The sequence below is a fragment of the Cyprinus carpio genome, unplaced genomic scaffold (genome assembly GCF_018340385.1).
Source record: "Cyprinus carpio isolate SPL01 unplaced genomic scaffold, ASM1834038v1 S000006515, whole genome shotgun sequence".
Classification (NCBI taxonomy): Eukaryota; Metazoa; Chordata; class Actinopteri; order Cypriniformes; family Cyprinidae; genus Cyprinus; species Cyprinus carpio.
In genome coordinates, this window is record NW_024879183.1 from 168,636 (window position 1) to 190,077 (window position 21,442).

General features: G+C 39.4%; 1 protein-coding gene across 1 annotated transcript in view; it reads right to left on the minus strand.

Annotated features, from left to right (window-relative positions):
* The window catches only part of LOC122143836 (skin secretory protein xP2-like), a 31,060-nt gene extending 16,835 nt beyond the window's left edge, over positions 1-14,225 (minus strand). Inside the window, exon 1 of the mRNA XM_042754440.1 lies at positions 14,110-14,225. Coding sequence (XP_042610374.1) covers positions 14,110-14,203 — 94 coding nt within the window. The 5' untranslated portion in view covers positions 14,204-14,225. The remainder of the gene's footprint in view (positions 1-14,109) is intronic.
* Between the last annotated feature and the right edge of the window lie 7,217 nt (positions 14,226-21,442).

A 21,442-nucleotide genomic window follows, 5' to 3' on the forward strand; every position in this document is an offset into this window, starting at 1 on the left:
CTTGCCAATGAGGACCATAGAAGCAATCAAAATCAACACAAAAGCATTGATATGCAAGTGCAAGTCTCAGTTAGCTTAAGCACAGTACACGGTTCAGGGTTATGATTTTTATTATTATAGTTAGGGAATAGAAAAAGAATGAGCAAGCTTAACTGTTATAGGGCCCCCTAGAAAAGAGAAATACAAAAGTGAGATCTCTAACCTCTCAAATATGTCCTCCTAAGACAGAAATTAGATGCTTCTTTAAGATTCGAATGGAGATGTTTTTTTTTATTGCTCGAGTCCTCCCGCAATGTCCATTCTTCTCAAACGGTTGTCCCCTCCTGAGGAGCAAAAGGCAAATACTCAACACGGTCTCCTTAAAAAAGCTTTAAAGAGATCTCAACAACATCACACACTGTTCCAGATATTCCTTCTTAACTAGGGACTCTTGGATCGCTCACTATTTGTTTTCTTTTTTAAAACTTTAGAAGTGATTCAAAAAACATCCCCCTGTTCTTAGATTTTTCCCCTTAAGCTAGGGTCTCATATTGTCTTTGTAATGCCCTTTTGAAAAATCTAAAAAAACTTTTTTGTTTAACCTATAATGAGCTAAGTATGGTGATGACAAATTGGATCACCATTTAGTGAAAGTTTTTCCCCATTGACTGGTTGGTTTCAGCCTTTTGCATCACGTTTTGGATCCCCCCTTTGTTTCGTTTGTTGATGGTGGTTTTTGCCCCGTCTATTCATCTTTTGTGTGTCTCCTGGGTTCTTGGGTAATTACTGCCCCCTTTCCGTATGCAAGCTAAAGCGGTTTTTGTAGCAAGCAGATTTTCTGGGTTTTAAGCAGTGGGTTACAAAGGGTTTCGTACCCGGCCTCGACCCGATTGTAGAGCACAAATCTCTGTTTGTAAGTGTTGTGCAGATTTTACAAGTGGGAATTCCTAGTATCTTGCTCTGCTTTAACCCCTCCAAAGGCACACACACCGCAGTGAATCACCACCACCGGGAACACAACACCCGGGACAGGTGGGTATCATTTATGCTGGGGCGTCCCGGGCAGGTAGGGGGGGTCAGTCCTCAGTCGTGGTATTGTGGGCCGGCCCAAGACTCAACACCGCCCAAACTCAGGGTTAGGGAGTCAAAGTCGTCTAAACCACTATGCCACGACTTCCCCAAAAAAAAAACTGATAATAAACGATACTACTACCGTTGAATCCTTAGGTCCAAAGGAGTCCATGAAGTGACGTAACTCGTTTTGTTCATATTTTAAAGCAGGATTCCCCCCTTTTTTCGTCCTGGACACTTACTGTTTACAGCTCTTGTCGTTTCTTTTCTTCCTGCTGCAATAGCACACGCTGTTAACTCGCAACTTAACAAGTGAGATTTGCTGCTGTCATCTGGTTTCCTTTTGGACTTTATTCACTTTTCCGGGGTTTCGGGAGTGGGGGATCATTTTTAGAGTATTGGATCCATACAGACTACTTGTTTGCTTCCGGTGGCGAGTCCTGATGATCTGAGTGCAACTGGTGTGTGTTGGAAGTGTGCTTTTTGGATACTTGTGCTTGTGATCCTCCTGGTTGGTAACCTCAGCCCTGGGGGTAGGTTGGTGTCAATTCTTGTTTTTTTGTTTAGTCTTTTCTGTACCTGTTTATCTGTGGCTTGTGTTTTCCTTGTGTCTTTTTCTTTTTTAGAGAGTGCACTTGGAGAGAGACGCTGCCAGGGGTGGCACAGTATCACGAGGCATTTTTTGAAATGTTGTTCTTGTTTTTTTTTTTGGTTTTTGAATGTGGTGAATAAATTTGTATTTTTATATGACCATACGTTTTCCTTCCTAACCCTTGTTTTATTTTAGAGAATGCTACGTGTAACCTAATACTACTTTTGGGGTTATTTCCTCTTTTCCTGGTTGAAAACTCCCCCATGTGGCGTAGTTTAATTTTCCCTACAAGTATGAACTTGGGTTTGTGGTGTTTTTTAAAACAAAAAAAAAAAAACCTGTAACCGTTCCACCCGCCACATTTACAAAGTGTGCATCAAGTCAAATACGTTTCAAGGGCACTAAATAAAGGGGGGAAATCATAAATTCAAGAGATAAAGGCTATATATGAGAGAGAACTATTCCGACTAAGACTACTGTTATTTTTTTTAGGACAATGTTTATGTACTTGGGGCACATACTTTTGGTGTTTGAAAGAGATAATGTACGTATGCCCGTTTCATCCCAACTGATCTACAGAAATGTAACCCTGGGAGCGTTCTTTGCTGAAAGGCACATAAAATGGCTTTGACTTACATCACCCACCTCTTGATTATTAATTTGAGCTAATTTTGAGTTATTTAAACTTACATATTCTTTGGACAGAACTGGTTTGAGCTCATATTTGAGGAGTAATTTGCACCTTGCTGCACACTTTTGTAAAGTTATTGAGATACTTCTGAAATTTTAGAGGAGACAATGTGAGAGAATCCAGAGTCTCTTGCTAATAGAAATATCTGACAACAGTGTGTAAAATTGTTGAGATCTCTCATCTCTTCTGTATGCCGTGTTCACACCGCAAGCTGCAGCAGAGCTCGGAAACAGCGCGTTAGCATCTGTATGCAGCGAATCAGCGCGCGGAAATGGGGGCTATTTTGCTTTCAAACCGCGTGGGCAGCGAGGCAGCGCGGCAACTGACGCGAGCGGATTTTGGAACCGAGTACTGTTCAATTGTGTTCCCAATTGATCAGATTTTGTGTTGTTCTTGAAAAAGAACATAATTCTACAATTATTCACACCTTGGTTTTATGTAGCCAACACAAGGTTTTGTCCTGCTAGAACATTCAAATGTTATAGAAGACAGTGGCAGGCGTTTGGGAGGTTGCTGTAGGAACTTGTAAGTACTTTTTGGAATATATTTTTTTTACCATAAAATAATATATTATAGTATATATAATATATTTTTTTTATTTATTACTGAATTATATTTATTAATATGAGCTTTTAATATTAAGCTCTAACCGTCCATGAAAAACTATTTATTATATGTTAGATACATCAGAATATCGACCATGAAATACTACCTTACCCATCATAAAAAGCGTAATTGATATTCTAAATGTAAACAGCAAACTTCTTAACAGATACAATGTACATGAGCAAACCTCAAAAATAGAAAAAAAAGACTCCGGATCTGAGATGTCTATACTGTAGCTATGGTTTCGCTAGGCCTATATTAATCTGTCTAATGCTGTTTGATTGTCGTATATTGTGATTGTTTGCTGCTGGCTTCCCCGTGTGCCAGCGAAAGAGTCAACAACCTATAAAATTACTTACGACATCTGCCTAGAGAGATGGAGCCGCTGCAGGGTTCATCCCCTTCTTTTTTTTTCACATTCAAGTCTTTGTAAAGAAAATTGTGGGGGATAATAAAAACTTGATATTGAAAAACCCCCCTGAAAACTCTTTTTTATGGTTGATACAAAAGAATATTGGAATCAAATAATACATAAACCCCCCTAAAAGGTATTGATATTCTAAATGTAACAGGGATGAGAGAGTGTCGTCCATTTAAAGTCTTTCCAGGCACTTGAACCCCCCCGCCTTGACACCACGTGCGTTGTTTATGAGTGTTAGCATGATGTCACCCGACATCCGTTCTTGCCAATATATAGCCCCAGTTATAAGAAGGGCTACACTACTAAAGAAATAATCTCTAAGGCTAAACTAGCAGTATAAATTTTTTTAAAGGTGGTTTTTTTTATTTTTGGGCCAAAAGTTTATTTTTTGGGTAGAAAATGGGAATACTTTGACAGTTTTGTAAAAAATAAAAATATAATTAAAATAGAAAAAAGAGGGAATTTTAAAAATCGTACATTTTGTTTTTTAAAATTTAAGTTTTAGAAAACCCTTTTTAAAATATATTTAAAGCAAATTTTGGGGAAAATTACTTTTTTTTCCCCCGGGCCTACATGTGTTATTTGGCCCCCCAAGTCCCCCTTTTCCTTTTTCTTCTTTAATATAATTTTGTTTCCCAAAAATACTCCCTTTTTTTGTTAACAACCCTAAGTGCTTATTTTGGCATTTAGAGCCTTTTGTGTGGGAAAACATATTTATTTTGGGCCTCAAGGGGTACTTTACTTTAACTGAGCCCTCGCACGCAGCAAAAATAGACCCAGCGCCGAAAAGATCCAGCACGCTGCGTCTTGCTCTGCTCCTGCAATGCTCTGCGTGGGTGTGAAGCTCCCTTTAACAAGGCACCGAGAAAATAACGCTGCTTCTTTTCCCGTTGCCGCTTGCGGTGTGAACCCGGGTTAGAGTTAACCCTCAGAGTTTTTGTCTCAGGAGACAAGGTTTTTTTAGAACAGGAGACTCAGAAAATTTCCATTCGTATAGGGGACCTCATTTTGTCTAGAGAAATATTTGAAATGGAAAGAGATCTGTTTTTTTTTCTTTTCCATTAAGGTAGCTTTTAATTCATTTATTCCACACCATTTTAAATACATGCTTTCCATATTTGAAGATTTTTGTTATGTCCCCAGAAGGTGTATTGACGACAGGAGATTTAACAGTGGGGAAACCTAACCCTAATTTACATACAAGACAAAAAATTTGAATACTAAAAAAAAAAAACAAGAAAAAAAAAAAAATCTGGCCACATAGGAAAAATGTTGGCTCCATCGGTTGTTCAATCGCTCTCTCTTGAGCGAATCAGATTTAGCTTCCTCAGATTCAATTCAGTTCTGTGATCATTTGTTTCGGAGGAGTTACTTCTCCTAAGAGTCCCTTAGGACAAGCCATAAGCTTAAAAAGAGACAAAGACACCAGTAAGCCAAGGAGGTAAACTGATGAGAAAACCATTTGAGCAATACTTGAGAAGTGGGGGATAACACCGCGGAGATCACATATTGTATACCCCTGATCATCGAATTTAGGTCTTAGTTATTTGAAGTGAGAATTACAGAGAACAACATGAGAGAAATCTGAGACTTTTTTATCGAGACCAAAGCGTGAGAATTATGAGCCCTTAAAGAGATCTTATATGTGTGTCCAAACGTCTACTTCCATCTCTTGTGATTAATTTCTCTCTTTAATGTCTTAACTGAAGCTATCTATGAGAATCTTCCCGGAGGTATCTTTGAAGAAATACAAGAACAAATTGAGAATGAAGTTTATTTAAAGATATTAGCTTTATTAATTAGAAAATACTGTTATAAACACATACTCGATATTGAAAAGTTGAAAAACTGTATTTGTGTAACACCAGTACACACTTTAAGACAAAAACACCTGACCAGCAAGTGGAACGTGGGGAGTACGTGGAACAACAACATGTTAGGCTCACACATGAAAAGTATGGTGGGCCTGGAGGTGCAAACCAACATGAAAAGATTACAGGGTTTGGTTAGAATGCTAACTATAGTAAGGCACACACTTGTACCAACTCAGCTCACTCCTCAGATGTAGGTGCTAGATGTGGGGACATCACTAGTACAGTACAACAACTTCCAGATTGTAAAAATAAAACACTGACTAGCACATGGAACAATAATGTTTGGCTCACACACACATGAAAAGTACGGTGGCCTGGAGGTGCAAACTAACATTACAAAATCTGAAACACTTTTACAGAGCTTGAGACCAATTTAAATTTTATAAAACATTTTTACATATCATAAAACAAATTACATTACCATAACACATTTACAAGTCCCGAAACAAATTTAAATTTCAGAAAACAAATTACCAAGAACACACTTTTACAAACACCAAGACAAATTTACAAATATCAACAACCGGAAAGGGAATGTACCACTCCGAGGTTGAACCGGAGGTGAATGGGAGCAGCCAATAGGAGTCGTTGTCGTTGATGGTGTTCATTCTGACCCGATCGGTGCTGTTGCCGGCAGTAGACTACCGTATGTGAATTTGCCATGGTCATTACCGGTCTGGTGGTCCCGTTGCCTACTACTACTAACTATATTAACATATTACCATGAAAATGAATAAAAAATAAAAGAAAAAATAAAAAATAAAAGAAGGGGTAGAGAGAGAGAGATAGCGGTCCACATAGGACAGGCTATATCAGTGGCCTACTCCTTGGAGCCTGCTCTGGCCCTACATTTGTTCACAAAGGCTCTCTTGAGCTTGGCCTCCTCAATGGGTTTTCCCAGTCCGGCTAGAGTTGCACATCTCAGGACAATAAGCTGTAAGACAAGAGCATTAAAATCTGTCATTGAGTAATTTGACAAAAAAAAAAAATTACCACATAGACCATATACAACTGCATTTCAGGTTAAAAGGAAATAACACCGTGAGACGTCCATTTCAGTTCAGAGAATTGCAAATCAGCAAGTTAGATTTTTTTGGCCAATCATGAATATAAAAAAAAAACAACAGTGTTATCCTTAAAGGTGCTATAAAGTGACACTGGATAAAAAAAACTTCATTTCTGGTTTTAAACTTCTATTCTGACAGTTTAGTCAGACAACTCTGAAATTAGAACAAATAATTTATAAGCATTGCAAGCTGAAGCACAGCATCCTTGAGCATGGATGCAGCAGGCTTGGCATCAGGCTCTGACTCAGTAATTTGTTCCCTGAATCATCTGCTTTGCAAGACAGTTACAGGGAATGAAGCAGACCCCCTGCATGGGATCATGAAGACAGAGCTCAAAGGTGGATGCTGGGGAGGAGGTGGGTTTGCAAAACCTAATCAGTCCCTCCAGGATTTCGCGATGTCGCGATCGCAACTATTAACGCAAATTCAACAAATCCCTGTGAATTCAGTGCGATTTGCAATTTGGAACAATCACCGCAACGTTTCTGCAACTTTGACCAATCATTGCGGTCTCCTGCAAAGGGCGTTGTCATACGTCAGCAAACTCACTTCCTTGTTTTGTTCAGAAGACGCCGCAGACATGTATGTGTGCTACCAATGTCTCACATTTGCCTACAAAAATAACAGCAAAAGGTGGTGAAAAACAGTATCCAGGGGGCTACTGCACAAAAGTAGAATTTAACCCTCTGGAGTCGATTAACGCGTATACGCGTTTTGGGGTATTTTCTTCCTGATAACCCCGAAAAGAACTTAAATTACACTTTCAGTTTTGATCGTACAGATAAGAGCAATACAATCAATCGAATCTGTAAAGGGTTCTACTTTTTTTTGTATACAGACATAATAACAACAAACTTTGTGCACTTATAAAATAAAGATAACAAACAAGGAGTGCTGTCTGCAGCCTTTTCTCTGCGCTGATCTTCAGTTACAAATGCGTCATTAAAATGAACTGTAACTCAGTGAATACTCAACGAAGAGACATGAGAGAGATAGCTATAGAAAGCCTGACGTGTCTACTTTTAAACTAAACAAGTGCTGCTGAAAACAAATATTCTGTGATAAAGTAATCCATATGAAAACAACGCGAAGTCCGTTTTTCACGTCTCCCTTCATTATCTTCTAATGCGACCACGCCCCCGCGCTGAACGCGCTTTTTGAGATTCAAATGTTTCACTGAAGCGCGCGGCTTTTGAATACGCCCACACCAACAGAAGACAATGCAGCGAGATTGTCCTTCAAGTTTTTTTTATTTTACTGTTTGCTTCGCGATGAAGGAATAAGACATAATTCACCCCCAAAAAATGTGATGTGGTTGAGGATTTGAGATTTGGATTTCCTCAGAAAAAAAGAATGAAGCACTTTATTCAGCAGAGATCATAAACATGAGTTAGTCTCTTTTTATTTATTTATATACTTGTACTAGTTTTCACATAACGTGTAAACATTTTACTAGTTAGACTTTTTACAAAGACTTTTTCCAAACTATAATTCCTGACTAAATGTATAATCAAGTAAAATATTATGAAGTTTCAATAACAATATACACTACTATACCATTCAAAAGCTTGATGTAAATATAAATGTAACAATAAATGTAACTGTAACAAATGTAACAATCATTGCTGTTCTTTCAATTTATCCCCCCTAAAAAACCTTAAAAGAAATATTCTCAGCTCTGTTTCAACATTAATAATAATATAATGATAATAATGATAATAATAAACAATAAATGTTTTTTTTTTTTGTAGAAAAATAAGATTGTTAAAAGGATTTCTGAAGGATTGTGTGACTGGAGTAATGATGCAAAAAAAATCAGTTTGAAAAGTCAGCTTTGATTGATCCTAATAAAACTGTTTAACTGCACTCACAAGTGATTATTAAATTATGTTGTGGGATACTTAAATATATTCTAAATAAACTACAAACATAAAATTATATACATTTATTTTGTCCTCACATTCTTTCTTGTAACTCATCCCTCTCAGTGACACAGCTGACTGAATGGCTCATTATGCAGCTCATTATGCAGGCCTTTGTCTTCTCAGGTGTGAATTCATGATAGTTGACGCCTACGCTCGCATATGACTTTTACCAACAAAAAGTGTCTTAGAAAATTTAAATCAATATATTGTTTTCTGTAAGTGAGTAAACAAGATGATTTTCACATCATTTAGAAAAAAAAAATTTCTAGGCTACAAGCTCCAGTTCTCAAATCCCTGGGAACCAATTTTCTGTATGTGTTTTATTGCCTTATTTAAGTGATTTAACATTTTTAGTTTTTCACTAACCACGCATAACATTTTTTTTTCTCAAAAACACAATCATGTACATACAAGCTGCTCAAATATTATTATAGCCCAGTTTGTGCTGATTACAGTGAGATTAGACTTTAGCCATTTAGATATTTATAAGAAACTGAAAAAAGCACAAATGTCAGGGCATGACAAAACTTCTCCAGGCCCCAAAAATACCCTTAGACTCCAGAGGGTTAACAAATCCAGGATAACTGAAAAAGCGAGGCTTGACCAAGTCTAGTATGTGCATCTTGGCTTGGTCACAACTTTAAATAGTAATAGTGCTTAACTGAACATCAATTATGCACCTATTGTATTTTAATACAGGCTGATAACAATAAGATAAAACTACTGCTGAGTGAACAAAAAAGGCCCCAGGATTAATAAATCCTGGCTGTTAGCCTGGTCTGGAGCAGGCTAGCTGCACAGAATAAATCTCCATGGTAACTAAGGTGCCTCTGCTTTTGTGCAAACAAGTCAAGACTAAATTCATCCAGGATAACTGGAAAATCCCAGCTTAATCCCTTATCCTAGTTTTGTGCAATACCCCCCAGGTGTTCTTTTCGTAAAGGTGTTCTTTACGAAAGCGGGGGTAAACTGTTTTGAAAGATGTGCAATATAGTTGTCAAACATAAACAGAAATCGACAATTAAAAAACACTTTGCCACGACTAAATATACGTGGAGAATTCATTAGTTGTCAGTTATAATCATCAAAATTAAAAGAAATAAAACACTTGATATATATCAGTCTGTGTGGAATGAATGCATACATTATACAAGTTTAACTTTTTGAATGGATTTACTGATATAAATCAAATTTTGGATGATATTCTAATTATATGACCAGCACCTGTATATCACAATAAAGGAAAGTGAAAAATACAAAAAGCATAATATGAGCACTTTAGGTAAAAATCTATCTACCTTTGCAGTTTATAAAAAAATTTGCAACTTTCATCACAACTTTTTAGAAAACCTGCCGCAATATTAGGCATTTTAGCCCGCAACAAATCACAAAAAAAGCCCGTGAAATCCTGGAGGGCTAATGGGTGACAGCAGCAGCAAGATGTATGCAGCAGCAAGGCAGCAGAGCAGGAAGTAGCAACGGCAGCAGAAGCATAGCCAGGGATGAGAAGGTAAGCTTGGGGGGGGGGGGGGTTTAAATAGCCCGCCCTATTTGGATGAGGAGGGCATGTGACTGATCAGCATGGGCGCAGCTTGAGTTGTCTGCCAGAAGTAGTTTTGCATACTTTGCATCAATCATTGCTACACTGTCATGATTGGATATAATCATTCCCACTATCCTGGCCTAAAAACACACGGAGCCTAATTTTGAAAAAAAACTTACTTAGGATTCCGTCAACTTTTTTACGGTCAAGGACCTGCTTTCCTTCCTTTCCTGAGGGGTTGTTGCCAGGGCGACCAAAGGGCACTGCATTTTGACACTCCTCAACAGTGAAGAAATGATCAAAAAGTGCATGAAACAGACGCATGCAATTTGGTTTTGATGCGTGATTCATGGCAGCCAGGCGGAATGATGAGATGAATATGCCGCTCCCAGGAAACAGCTCCTGCTGGGCCTGATGGTGAAGCTGGGCTGCCACAATATCTCTCTCCAATTAAGTCGCAGAGAGTCTGAAGCTCTCTGACCTGGCCTGGATCTGAAAGGGAAAAATAGTACAAACAATACAGGAGTGAGAAAATACCCAGCTACTCTTTAAATGGTAAAGAGCTTTAATGGCAGGCAAGTTTATTTTGAACATAATTAAAACATGCCTAGATAACCTTGCATAGGCTACAAACACCACAAGAAAAAAAAATATTTAGAGAGAGACACTTTGGAATATGTCTGTGGGAGGTATATAGAATGAACACTTGAGGGATCATTAATAAAACCAAGGCTTGACAAACAAACCATAATAAAAAAAAAAATCTTAATTCTTGTCACAAGAAAACATTTCCATTTCATTTTTTTTTCTTGTCATTTTTTGTCAAGCCTTGATTATATTGATTACAGCTGATGTCCTGTGTTAATTCTAAACATCTATCTTCCAATGATGTATACCCGAGTATTCCCCTTTTCCACAGCTGATGGTTATTGCACTTATGGGACCAATAGATGCATATACAGTAGCTTGTTCGTGTGGTGTCATGTCTTTCTACATGGCTTGAAGAATGCCTATGTAAGGCCAAACATATAGGCATGTTTTAATATGTCCCAAGACTTAAGTAGCCCACCATTAACAAGTGTGTCTCCTACAAAGGGTTTACTTGGGTGGCCCGCCCAAGAAGATGAAACAAGAACTCAAAACTAATACTGCTGCACTTAATTTAAATTAATATTGAGGAAAAAGGAGTGAAAATGGATTTTACTTAATTGTACCAGTTCAGATTAATTTGATCATCTTAAGCCCATTTACGCACTTTCATTAAACTATCACATTGTGTTAAAGTGTTATTTCAAATTTGCTAACAGTTTAAGAGATAATGTGCAAATCAATAAAGCTTAGTTTTATAAACTTTCCCATTTAAGCCACTTTATTACTTTTTTTTTTGTAAACGGCCACACAACCCCACTTTTTCTGCCCTGTTTCCCTAGGATAGTTCAAACAGTATTTGTTTTCAAGGGCCCACTCACTAATATATGTACAGAACAATTACATCACGACGGTTAATGAATTAAGAAATTAGAAATGTACTTGCCTATTCTCGAGATTGACGTCATACGTATCCTTCTCTTTTGCCCTGTTAGAGATTCTTTCAAACTCGCCCCTTACAAGCCCTGACCTGTGCTTGTCCATGGGTAGCATGTTTCTTGCGGGTGGGCGACAATATAGAGATTATGGGGCCTCTGCCAGGGGTGATGGACATGGATGGTAGTGTTGTTGAGGCTTTTCCTCTCATCTGTACGGTGATGGCTGGTACCCCCCCTGTCTGGCCTCCACCATGTGCTGGACCAGACGGGTTTAGGCTTGATGTACGGTGTGATGGGCTGGCTGCAATTGGCCTCCAACAAGGTGGATGGAAAACAGACGGTGTTGAGGCTGTACGGTTGACCACGGTGATGGGCTTGGCTGCATGGCCTCCACCAGGTGATGCTGGACCAGAAGTGTTGATGCTTGGTTAGATCTACACGGTGATTGAACGGCTGCGACTGCAGCAACCTCCGTTGATGCACTCCACCAGGTAGATGGACCCAGAGGTGTTGAGCGGTCGGTCATACGGTGTTTGATGGGGCAGGCTGCATGGACTCTCCACCAGGTGAATGGGACAGAGTTGTTGGAGGCACGTACGGGTGATTTGTTTGGCGGGCTGAATGGCCTCAACAAGGTGATGGATCCCAGAAGAAAGGTGTTGAGATTTGTAACGGTGATGGTCCTGATGGATCTGACATGGCCCTCCGCCAAAGGTGATGGACCAGAGCGGTGTGTGAGGGCTGTACGGTGAGTTGGGCATGGGTGCCTAATGGATCATCAACCAGGTGAATGGACCACCACCGAGGTGTTGAGGTTCATACAGTGATGGACTGGGGTGTATGGCCTCTGCCAGGTGAGGACCAGAGCCAAAGTGGTGGGCTTGTCGAGTGATGGGCTGCGTGTATGGCATACACCAGGTGATTGGAACCGAGATGGTTTGAGGTTCACTACCGTGTTGTACCTGGGTGTATGGGCCTCCACAGGAAGTGGTATGAAACAGACGGTGTTGAGGCTTTGTTAGGGCGGTGCTGGGCTGCGGTTTGTATGGACATTGTAGAGTTGATGGAACCAGTCCGTGTGTTTGCACCGGATGGTTTACAGCTGTGATGAGAATGGGAGCTGGCTGTGCATGACTCCACCAGGTGATGGACCAGAGCGTGTTTTGAGGTCTGTAAACTGGTTGAATGGGATAGCTGCATGGCCCTCCACCAGGTGATGGAACAGAGGTGTTTAGGCTTTGTTTGTACGGCTGGATGTACTGGCCTCTGGTGGGTGATGGACCAATGGTCCACCTGATGGCAGAGCTATAATAAAATTAACATGGAACCAGAGAATGACCTTTCGGGTGGGGTATAAACCAACTGCCCAAACAGAGTTTGCCCCCAAAAATTTTTTAACTACACAAAAGGCAAACTGACTGGCAAGGACAGAATATGAAGGGTAAGAATGCTGCCTTGACAACTGGGGCGGGTCTACTCCTTTTTTTCCCATGATATTTGATGCCAAACGAACAGAGATGGTACCACGCGAAATAATGGGCAACAATAGAATGATAAAATGTACATAGGACCAAAATATGCCATATTTACATGCGTTTATTATACTTTAAAATCAAACAACATTTCAATACTGGAAATGGCTGATCAGCAACGATCACAATATGTGTGTGGACATGTGGCGCTGCACTTAACAAAAAAGGATTCACACGTAAACGACTTCTGGTCATTAAGCAAAGAAAAGGAAATCAGATAGCAAAATACTGAAGGTCCGAATCAGGGCCCACGATGTCAATTCACATTCGAACTATATCCTGAAATATCAGTAATGGGCTCTACGCACAGGGGCTCCCACTACTTCCTGAATTAAGAGGCACTCCTTTGTTTCCTGTCTTACATTATTTGGACCTAACTGATTAATCCACTTGTGTATGAACCATTGTGACGCGGCAATGCACGGGAGAGTGAGAAACATAGGGTAAATGCGAAGAGTAAGAGAGAGAATTTAAAATCAGTTTGTCAATAAATGGTCAAGGCACGGCAAATAAAAGGAGCAGTCCTTAAGTTCAGGAAGTAGTGGAGCTGTGCCATATATCCTATTCCTATTATCATAGATTGAGTAACACAAGTATACTAATGCTGTTTTTTTTTTTTGGTTTTGAACTTTGCCAAATCTGATCGGATAATGATAAAAAGTGTGGAACTCTGGTGCCCAGGCGATTATATATAATTATGACAAACCTACGCTAGGTGGGGTCCAGCTGTGTTGCGTGCCGTTGCATGTCCCCCGTCAGGTGATGGATTCACGATGGATTTTTTTCCTCGCCATGCTCAGACGTGGCCCCTCTCTATTAGATGGTGTCATACACCTGACGTTATTTCTGATGGCTCATCGCCTTTTAACATATTGTAAAATGGACCCCTGTTGATTTTTGGGTGGGCCTTTGGCCAGCTTAGCCTGAGCTTCCCCTGAAATATATTCAACAGGGGCCTTATAAAATTTACCATCTGACCACTTTGCTAACACAGGTCCTCCTTAGCTAAGATCTTGCAGTCTGCACAGAGCCTCATCTCTTGCCCAAAATGTCAGATCCTTTAAGATTTTGCCGGTATAACCATCCTCCCATCTGACAAATGCAACACACCCTGAGAGAGAGAGAGAGAGAGAGAGAGAGAGAGAGAGAGAGAGAGAGAATGTTTAATTTCTATTTCTATTTGGCCACAACAATTTAGACTGGTATTTTTAGACATTATTTGGACAATAATGTTATGATTATTACCACCGTATATAACAGAAACTATTACGTTAATACTTACCAGATTGCTCATTTGGGGGAGGGGAGCTCAGGTCCTTCATTTTCTGAGTGGGAACCCGTAGCCTCTTTTTTGCCAGCACTTTGTTTTCCTCCATCCTAAAATGTAAAATACATTTTAGATCATTAACGCTAAGTATAATATAAATAGACACTATTTTAACCTAATTCACTTCATATCTTTGAGGCAAGAATGGTATCAAAATGAGCAAAAATCAAATCAAATTATTTTCCTAATTGATTGTTAGTTTTATAACCTATAAAACCACCAAGATTAAAATAATTTAAAGATCATGAACCATGATAGCATCCCTATTCTTGGGTGAGCTTTTGCAGAAAATCACAACACAAAATAACTACCAGATACACAATATTTATGAACTTGCAGATCTGAAATTTCAGAGATATTTAGCTAGTGTAGAGCAAAAATAGGAGGGCGAGTCCAGTCAACTAAGTCAAATTTAAATTTAATTAAATCATGACCTTTATTTATTTTTAAATCAAAAGTCAAATCAAATCATGGTTTTCAAGAATTGCCACACCCTAGAATTTCACAGTCAAAGAAAAATGAATAAAATAAATGAACATCTGGTAACATGTAGGCTAATCAATATTTCAATTAGATATTTCACAAGTGTACTGCTCGTGGATCTTAATAGGCTCTATGCACAGCTTCACTACTTCCTGAACTTCTGTCAGCTCCTTGGTTTCCTGTCTGCTATTATTGGACAAACTGAAGGAAACCAAGGAGCTGACTGAAGTTCAGGAAGTAGTGAAGCTGTGCATAGAACCTGGATTAATCAGTTTGTCCAATAATAGCAGACAGGAAACCAAGGAGCTGACTGAAGTTCAGGAAGTAGTGAAGCTGTGCATAGAGCCTATTGGGGAAGCTGAGCACATATTACTGAGCGGACTGGGCGAAACGGAATGGTATTCCACACTGAGTTGTTGGCAGCCACCACAGGTGGATCTTAATTAGCTAGGGCGAATTCATGTTACGCTCGGGACTGGAGCGAATGGAACGAAACAGAATGGTATTGCATACTGGTAGGGCTGGGATAAACGATTATTTTTTAAACGATTAATCTAGCGATTATTTTTTCGATGCATCGATTAATCTAACGATTAATTTTTTCAGACCGATTCGATTTCGATTATCTCCCCATTAATTGACTACTAACAATTTATACATGTTGATTTACATATCTGAATGAAAAAAACATGAATTCCTTAACATTGCAATATATGTTTATTGCTCTTAAAATTACAAAATAAAAGACTGACTAAGAATGCATTACTTTGCACTTGTATAGAGATAGCATTCAATAAAACCTTGAAGCCTTGAAAACACATAGCTTACTGAAACAAGCTTACTGAACACATAGGGCCTAGCTTACTGAAAAAAAAAGTTCTTCTTTCAGATGAAAATAACAACTTGATGTCTAGCATTCAATAAAAAAAGGTCACCCAAAATACTTGTTTAGTAGAGCAATTGAAAGAATACAGTAACCAATGTAAACTTGAAGGGCTTTAAGCTAATACAGAGAGTGCTTTTACAAAAAAATAAATAAAAAAAAATTTAGCAGGTGGAGCCAGCTCCAATTAATTTAGAAAAAAAAAAATATGGAAATACACCAAATAAAACAACCAATTTAAACCCTATTTCTTTAAGCTAATACGGAGAGTGCTTTTCCCAAAAAATAAAAATTAACAGCAAGTAAGCGCTCGTGTTGTTTGAAGACTGTGAGCCGGGGCTCTCTCTCGTACTGCACAGCCCTGTCAGGCGCAGCAGTGCCATTCTATTCTACATCACTCACCGATCAAATAAGGCTTTGACAGCTGCCAAAAAAAAGATCAATGCAGAAAAACCCCTTGATTGGTTATATAACGTTGGACAGAATGTTGATCTGGCCATCGCGTATATTAAGCGCACATAAGGTAAACCGAATCGATGCGCAATACGTCGACGTCATCGATGACCTCGACGCTTTGTCCCTATTTTTTGCGTCGACGTATTTTTTTGATTCGACGTCATCGATGACCTCGACTGATGTTGTCCCAGCCATACATACTGGGTTTTGTGCGTTGCGTGCCCCCCGTTCCATAAGCTCCAGTCCCGAAGCGTAACATGAACCCGCCCTAGCAAATTAAGATCTACCGGCCGCAGCTGCCACCAACTCAGGCGTGCGACACCATCCTGTTTCTCCCAGTCCGGTCATTAATATGAGCTCCAGCTTCCCCAGTTAAGATCCACCGATCGCCAGTTCTCAAACTGTTTTCATTTCAAGGACCCCCAGTTTGATATGCAACGTAGAACCTAACATTAGCCGTTAGCTAACGTTCACATTAGCTACTTCTTAGCCAACCATCCCATTTTCGACGGGCTGAATACAGTTCGAGTTTCTTTGTCAATTACTTGTTGGACGACACCTAATTACCTAATCCCCACCTTCCATTATTATGATAATGTCAAAAGAATTTCATTCTTACCTCTTGGGCGTGGCAGGGGGGCAAAAGCCAACAGGTGCAGCAGCAGTGACCACGCACTTCTCTCACCCCAGCGAAAGTACGAATTGGCGCCAAGACCCGCCCTCCAATCTTCTTCTTCTTCTTCTATTTTTATCTGGCGGTTGACAACTTGTTGTTGTATTACCGCCACCGCTGGACTGGAGTATACCCACAGATTATATTTCCTTTATACTATTAAATTCTTTTTAAGAAAGCCCTGTATTCTTTAAAAAAGATAACAAAATTTTTATTTGTTCGGTCCTATCCCCTGACCAATCCGCTATCCCTAACCTTAACCACTCGAGGGTGAAAAGTCTAATCAATCGTGAGCCATGCAATGAGCTGCTTCGGTAGGTGGGTCTTGCGCTACTGATCACGTCTCCGCGCGTGCAACGGTCAGCTTCTTCTTCTTTTTACGGCGGTTACTGCACTGCCCGCTGTGGAGTGTGGGGCAGAGAAATGGCTCGAAGTTTGGAAGAAACAGCAAAGCTCTCTGTAAAGGATAACGACTAACGGTAGTAATAGTAGTGGTAATAGGAATAACGGACACTTTTATCACACATTGAGGTAGGATTCTTGGAGTAATGTCACCCTGCATTGCTAATGCCACATTCAAGGGGCTACCACTAGCTATGCTAACGTTACTTAGCTACACCTAGCTAATAGGCCTACTGTAAATGTTTTGTCTACAGAACTCTAGTCTGCTATCACCAGACCAAGTTCAAGAATCAAATGCGCCCGGCAGAGAGGGCAGGGTTTACCCAGACTAGCAAAACTCTATTCTTTATTAAAATAATTACAACTCGCTTATATATATCTATGGTTACAATCTCCTAGGACGTTCAGACTCTTCAGAAATGTAAAACATACAGAAATCCACGTGCTGTATTTGTGGACATTATTTGGGCACAAAAACATGTCGTTATGTGACATGTGAAACTCTGGTATCATTCATTATGTTGATCATAAGTCCGTAGCTGTATTGGTGTCTTGAGCAGTTATAGTTTCATGCTTCTAGCATAAGGAACCAAGACTATTTTATAAAAAATTATCAGGAGGACTAATATCTACGATGAGTTTAGTAATACAGAGATAACGTGTCATATTAAATTGTACATTTGATGTGTTCGTTGATCAATTGATCATCATGTGATGCAATTACTTTGGGTACTTAACGACTATGATGTTAATAATTATGTGTGTAGTTTGACTTAAGATTTTGAAAATGGTGGTCCATAAACAGTGCAGTAGCCGCGGATTAATAAAAACAGGCTCGTATATTATTTCTAAAGCCCAGTTTAGTGCTATGTAGATGTTAAAAACCTGGGCCTGGGTTAACCTTCTCCCTGTTTTCCTCGGCCTAGAATGTGCAGTAAACAGAAGAAAAATGCATTTTTTAGTGATATCATTTTATTCCAATTGTGAGACGTGAGGGAAATGCATAGCGAGGATGAAGAACCTAAACGGAATGTGGAAAGTAGAAAATAATGATTAAAAATAACAGAGAAACTTTATCTATCGTATGGGGGAAATCGGCAATCAAATGGTACAAAAGAAATGCTAACATATGAAAATTGGCCAGAGTGAAAACTTGACACTTTTTATAGAAATGAGTCCGTGTTTTACTAAGAGGAGCTGATTTAGATGTAGAACCTTCTCGTTTCTGAAGAAACGCTTCAATCAGAATAGTAGAGTTTTTACTTTTACCAAAAAGTTCCTACTGGATATTCCCTTCAACGGGGTGTCTGTAATTTATATAGTATGGCTAACAGTGCAAAATGACACAAGACGAACAACTTCGGAAAACGATGGAGCAGGTACTGTTGAATTGAAGAGAGACGACCCAAATAACGGAGCCAAGACAGGGTTGCACGACATTGGTGGCTAGCCTGCCATATTTGTTTTGCGAATAAATTTGCATGCAGATAGGGATATTTGTAATGCCCTGAGTTTCCTCCCATGCAGTCATCCCTCCCCTTCATGCCGCCTCGTGTTCATGTGGAGACTGATCAGTCAATATTTTAGGGTAACTTTGAATCTGTAACTTCGTTGGTGTAGTAGTTTAATGTTCAAAAGCCCCACACCCCAGTACGCATGTGCAGAGGAGAGAGAGATCCCTGACCCGATTATTAGATCGGATTAAGAAGCACAGAGATGCCCTAGTAAATAGATAGATTAGTAGATATGAATGCCAAGTCTACAGTTGGGCGAACCAAAGCCAGGCAAAAAGAGCTTTCTCTTATTCTTCTCTGGTTCTCTTTTTTTTTTATCATTTGAGTTTCTTACAAGGTTTCTCACTCCGAAATCTGAAAAAAAAAAATGTAATTTAAAGCAAAATGAGACTCTCAACTATTGATCTAGAAAAAAGTTGGTGAAAGCACTGGTTTTGGCCTCTTTGTCTGGTGTCCGGAGGTCGCAGCAGCGGAGGAACACCAGCAGGGGGGGGATCCTCCTGTGTAGGAGAACCCAAAACGCTCTGCACTCAAAGGTGAAGCACACGCCCAACATCCAGGTGTCGTCCATGCAGGACGTACCGGCACTCACTCTCGCGACATCAAGTCTCTCACCACCTGCCAGGGACACACCCTGTATAGTCTGTCTGTAATGATGTACAGTATATTTTGTCATACGAGCAGGCGGTCTCATGTATAAAGGCGGCGTACGCACAAAAAAGGCCTTGAAACAGGCGTACGCCACTTTCGACGCATAAGTTGTGATTTATAAAACACAAACTTGACGGTGATAATTGCGCACACCTGCACGCAAACTCTGAACACATGGTCTACGAACATTTTGGAGACGGCGCCAGCAGATCGCAGTTTCGCCAGCAGTTTGGCGTTGATCCACCCGATGGTGTGAGTGGAGTTAAATGTCGTTTTGGTCCACTTCTATTAGGCCGAATAAATTCTAAAACGGATACATTATTACAGTCTACCAGAAAGATGTACTACAACTATATAAATTTCAGCAACTCACACAAGCATATTCACTGTGACCCCAAATAATCATACCATTCTTAACTGTCCGCGTCGCGAGCGCGTTGGGCCGTTAAAGTAACACTGACGAATAATATTTTGCCCTGACCGTTAAAACCGTAAAATCTTAATTATGCGTAGTAATCATTAAATAGGCTTACAGTGGCAGTTCACAATAACAGTTTAAATACCAATAAAATTAATAATTTACTAAACTATATGTTTTACTTGGTAATATTAAAACACTTGTAGATGGAACCATTCTCATTGGGAGTTAAACACTTTAAAAATAGGCCCTACATGAATCATTACATCGCCAGACAAGTTCATTTGATCTTGGTCTGTAGAGAGAGAATAATCTGCGAACATAGATTGAAATGCACAGAATCTTAGAATAATTTCTTAATGCGCATGTGACGCATCAGAGTTTATCACAGTTTCGCATTAAGTTCTGTGTAAGAGAACGGTGTCGTCTAGCGGCCCCTAATTTAATAATATGAATTGTTGCGCGGAATTGTGTGAAGTATCACAACTACTTTAGCTATAAAAAGCTAGATAAATAGCTAGATAATACCAAGTATTATCCATTTGTCTCTGTAAAGCTGCTTGGAAACAGCCTCCACTGTTAAAAGCGCTATATAAATGAAGATGACTTGACTTGCCAAAAATTTAAATTTATTCCATAAAGTATCAATATTTGTTGTGGATGCCAATGCTTTTGAACACTTTCTTCTCTGGGCATGCGTGCTTTAATGTTTTAACTATAATTTTTGCTTATCATGAACTGAAATTAAATGAATAGATGAATACTGTCTGAGAAAAAGCTTCGTGCAACTAATGCACAACATGGTCCTAAATGTTTCAATTAAAAATACCTTTGCCCGTGGAAAAGATGAGCAAAATAAATGTATTTTACACTATTTCATTTATTTATTTAAAAAAAGGCAAACTAAATTATTTTTATTAATGTGACGTGACGCACATCCATATTTGCATATTGACTAATGTCTTGTAGCCTACCTACCGGTAAACATTTAGATGATCACGGGATGATAATCTATGCAAATGATATGCAGATAGGAATATGCATAGTAAATCTAGGGCATTGTAAGCTCCTTATATGGTTATTTCTGGGAGGAGACGCATGTGCGACAATCTTCCGCTGACTCTGGCTGACTGGGATTTATAAAGTGAATGTTGCGCAGGTTTCTGGCGTACGCACGTTTTATAAGTCTGAATATTTTTTTTGCGCACGCCATTTTTGGCTTTCAGGCGCACGTACACTTTTAGTAAGGATCCCTACGCACAGTTTTATAAATGAGACCCCAGATCCTGCTAAAATATGACACAATAATCTGAGTGTAAGAAAGTGATATACAGGTTGAGACGATATAGGTTTTGTGTTGTGACAAGATGTTTTTTGACCCTTAATGATTTTTATTCTATTTAATTACCAGCACAAGGTAGCGTGGCACAAGAGAGTATTTCAACTGTTAACTCTGTCGAAGAAAATGAAGAACCATCTTCCAGATCAGCCTTCAGAGATCCTCCTGATGACCTAACAACTGAACTAGATGGCAATGCTGAGTATGATCCATCTCAATTATTTGAGGAAGCTCTCCCTGATGTGGGGGATTGGACATATGATGATGGACATTTGTTCAATGAGGGATTTGAAGAGGGTTTGAGTGAGGACTGTGCAGAAGAGTCAAATTTCAAGGACACAGCACACACAAACCATTATATGACAATGCATCAATAACTGTTGCAGAGAGCCTTCTGATCATCATGGCTTACGTAAACTGTCATAAAGTAACTGATAAGGCCCTTAGTGATTTGCTTAAAAATGTTTAA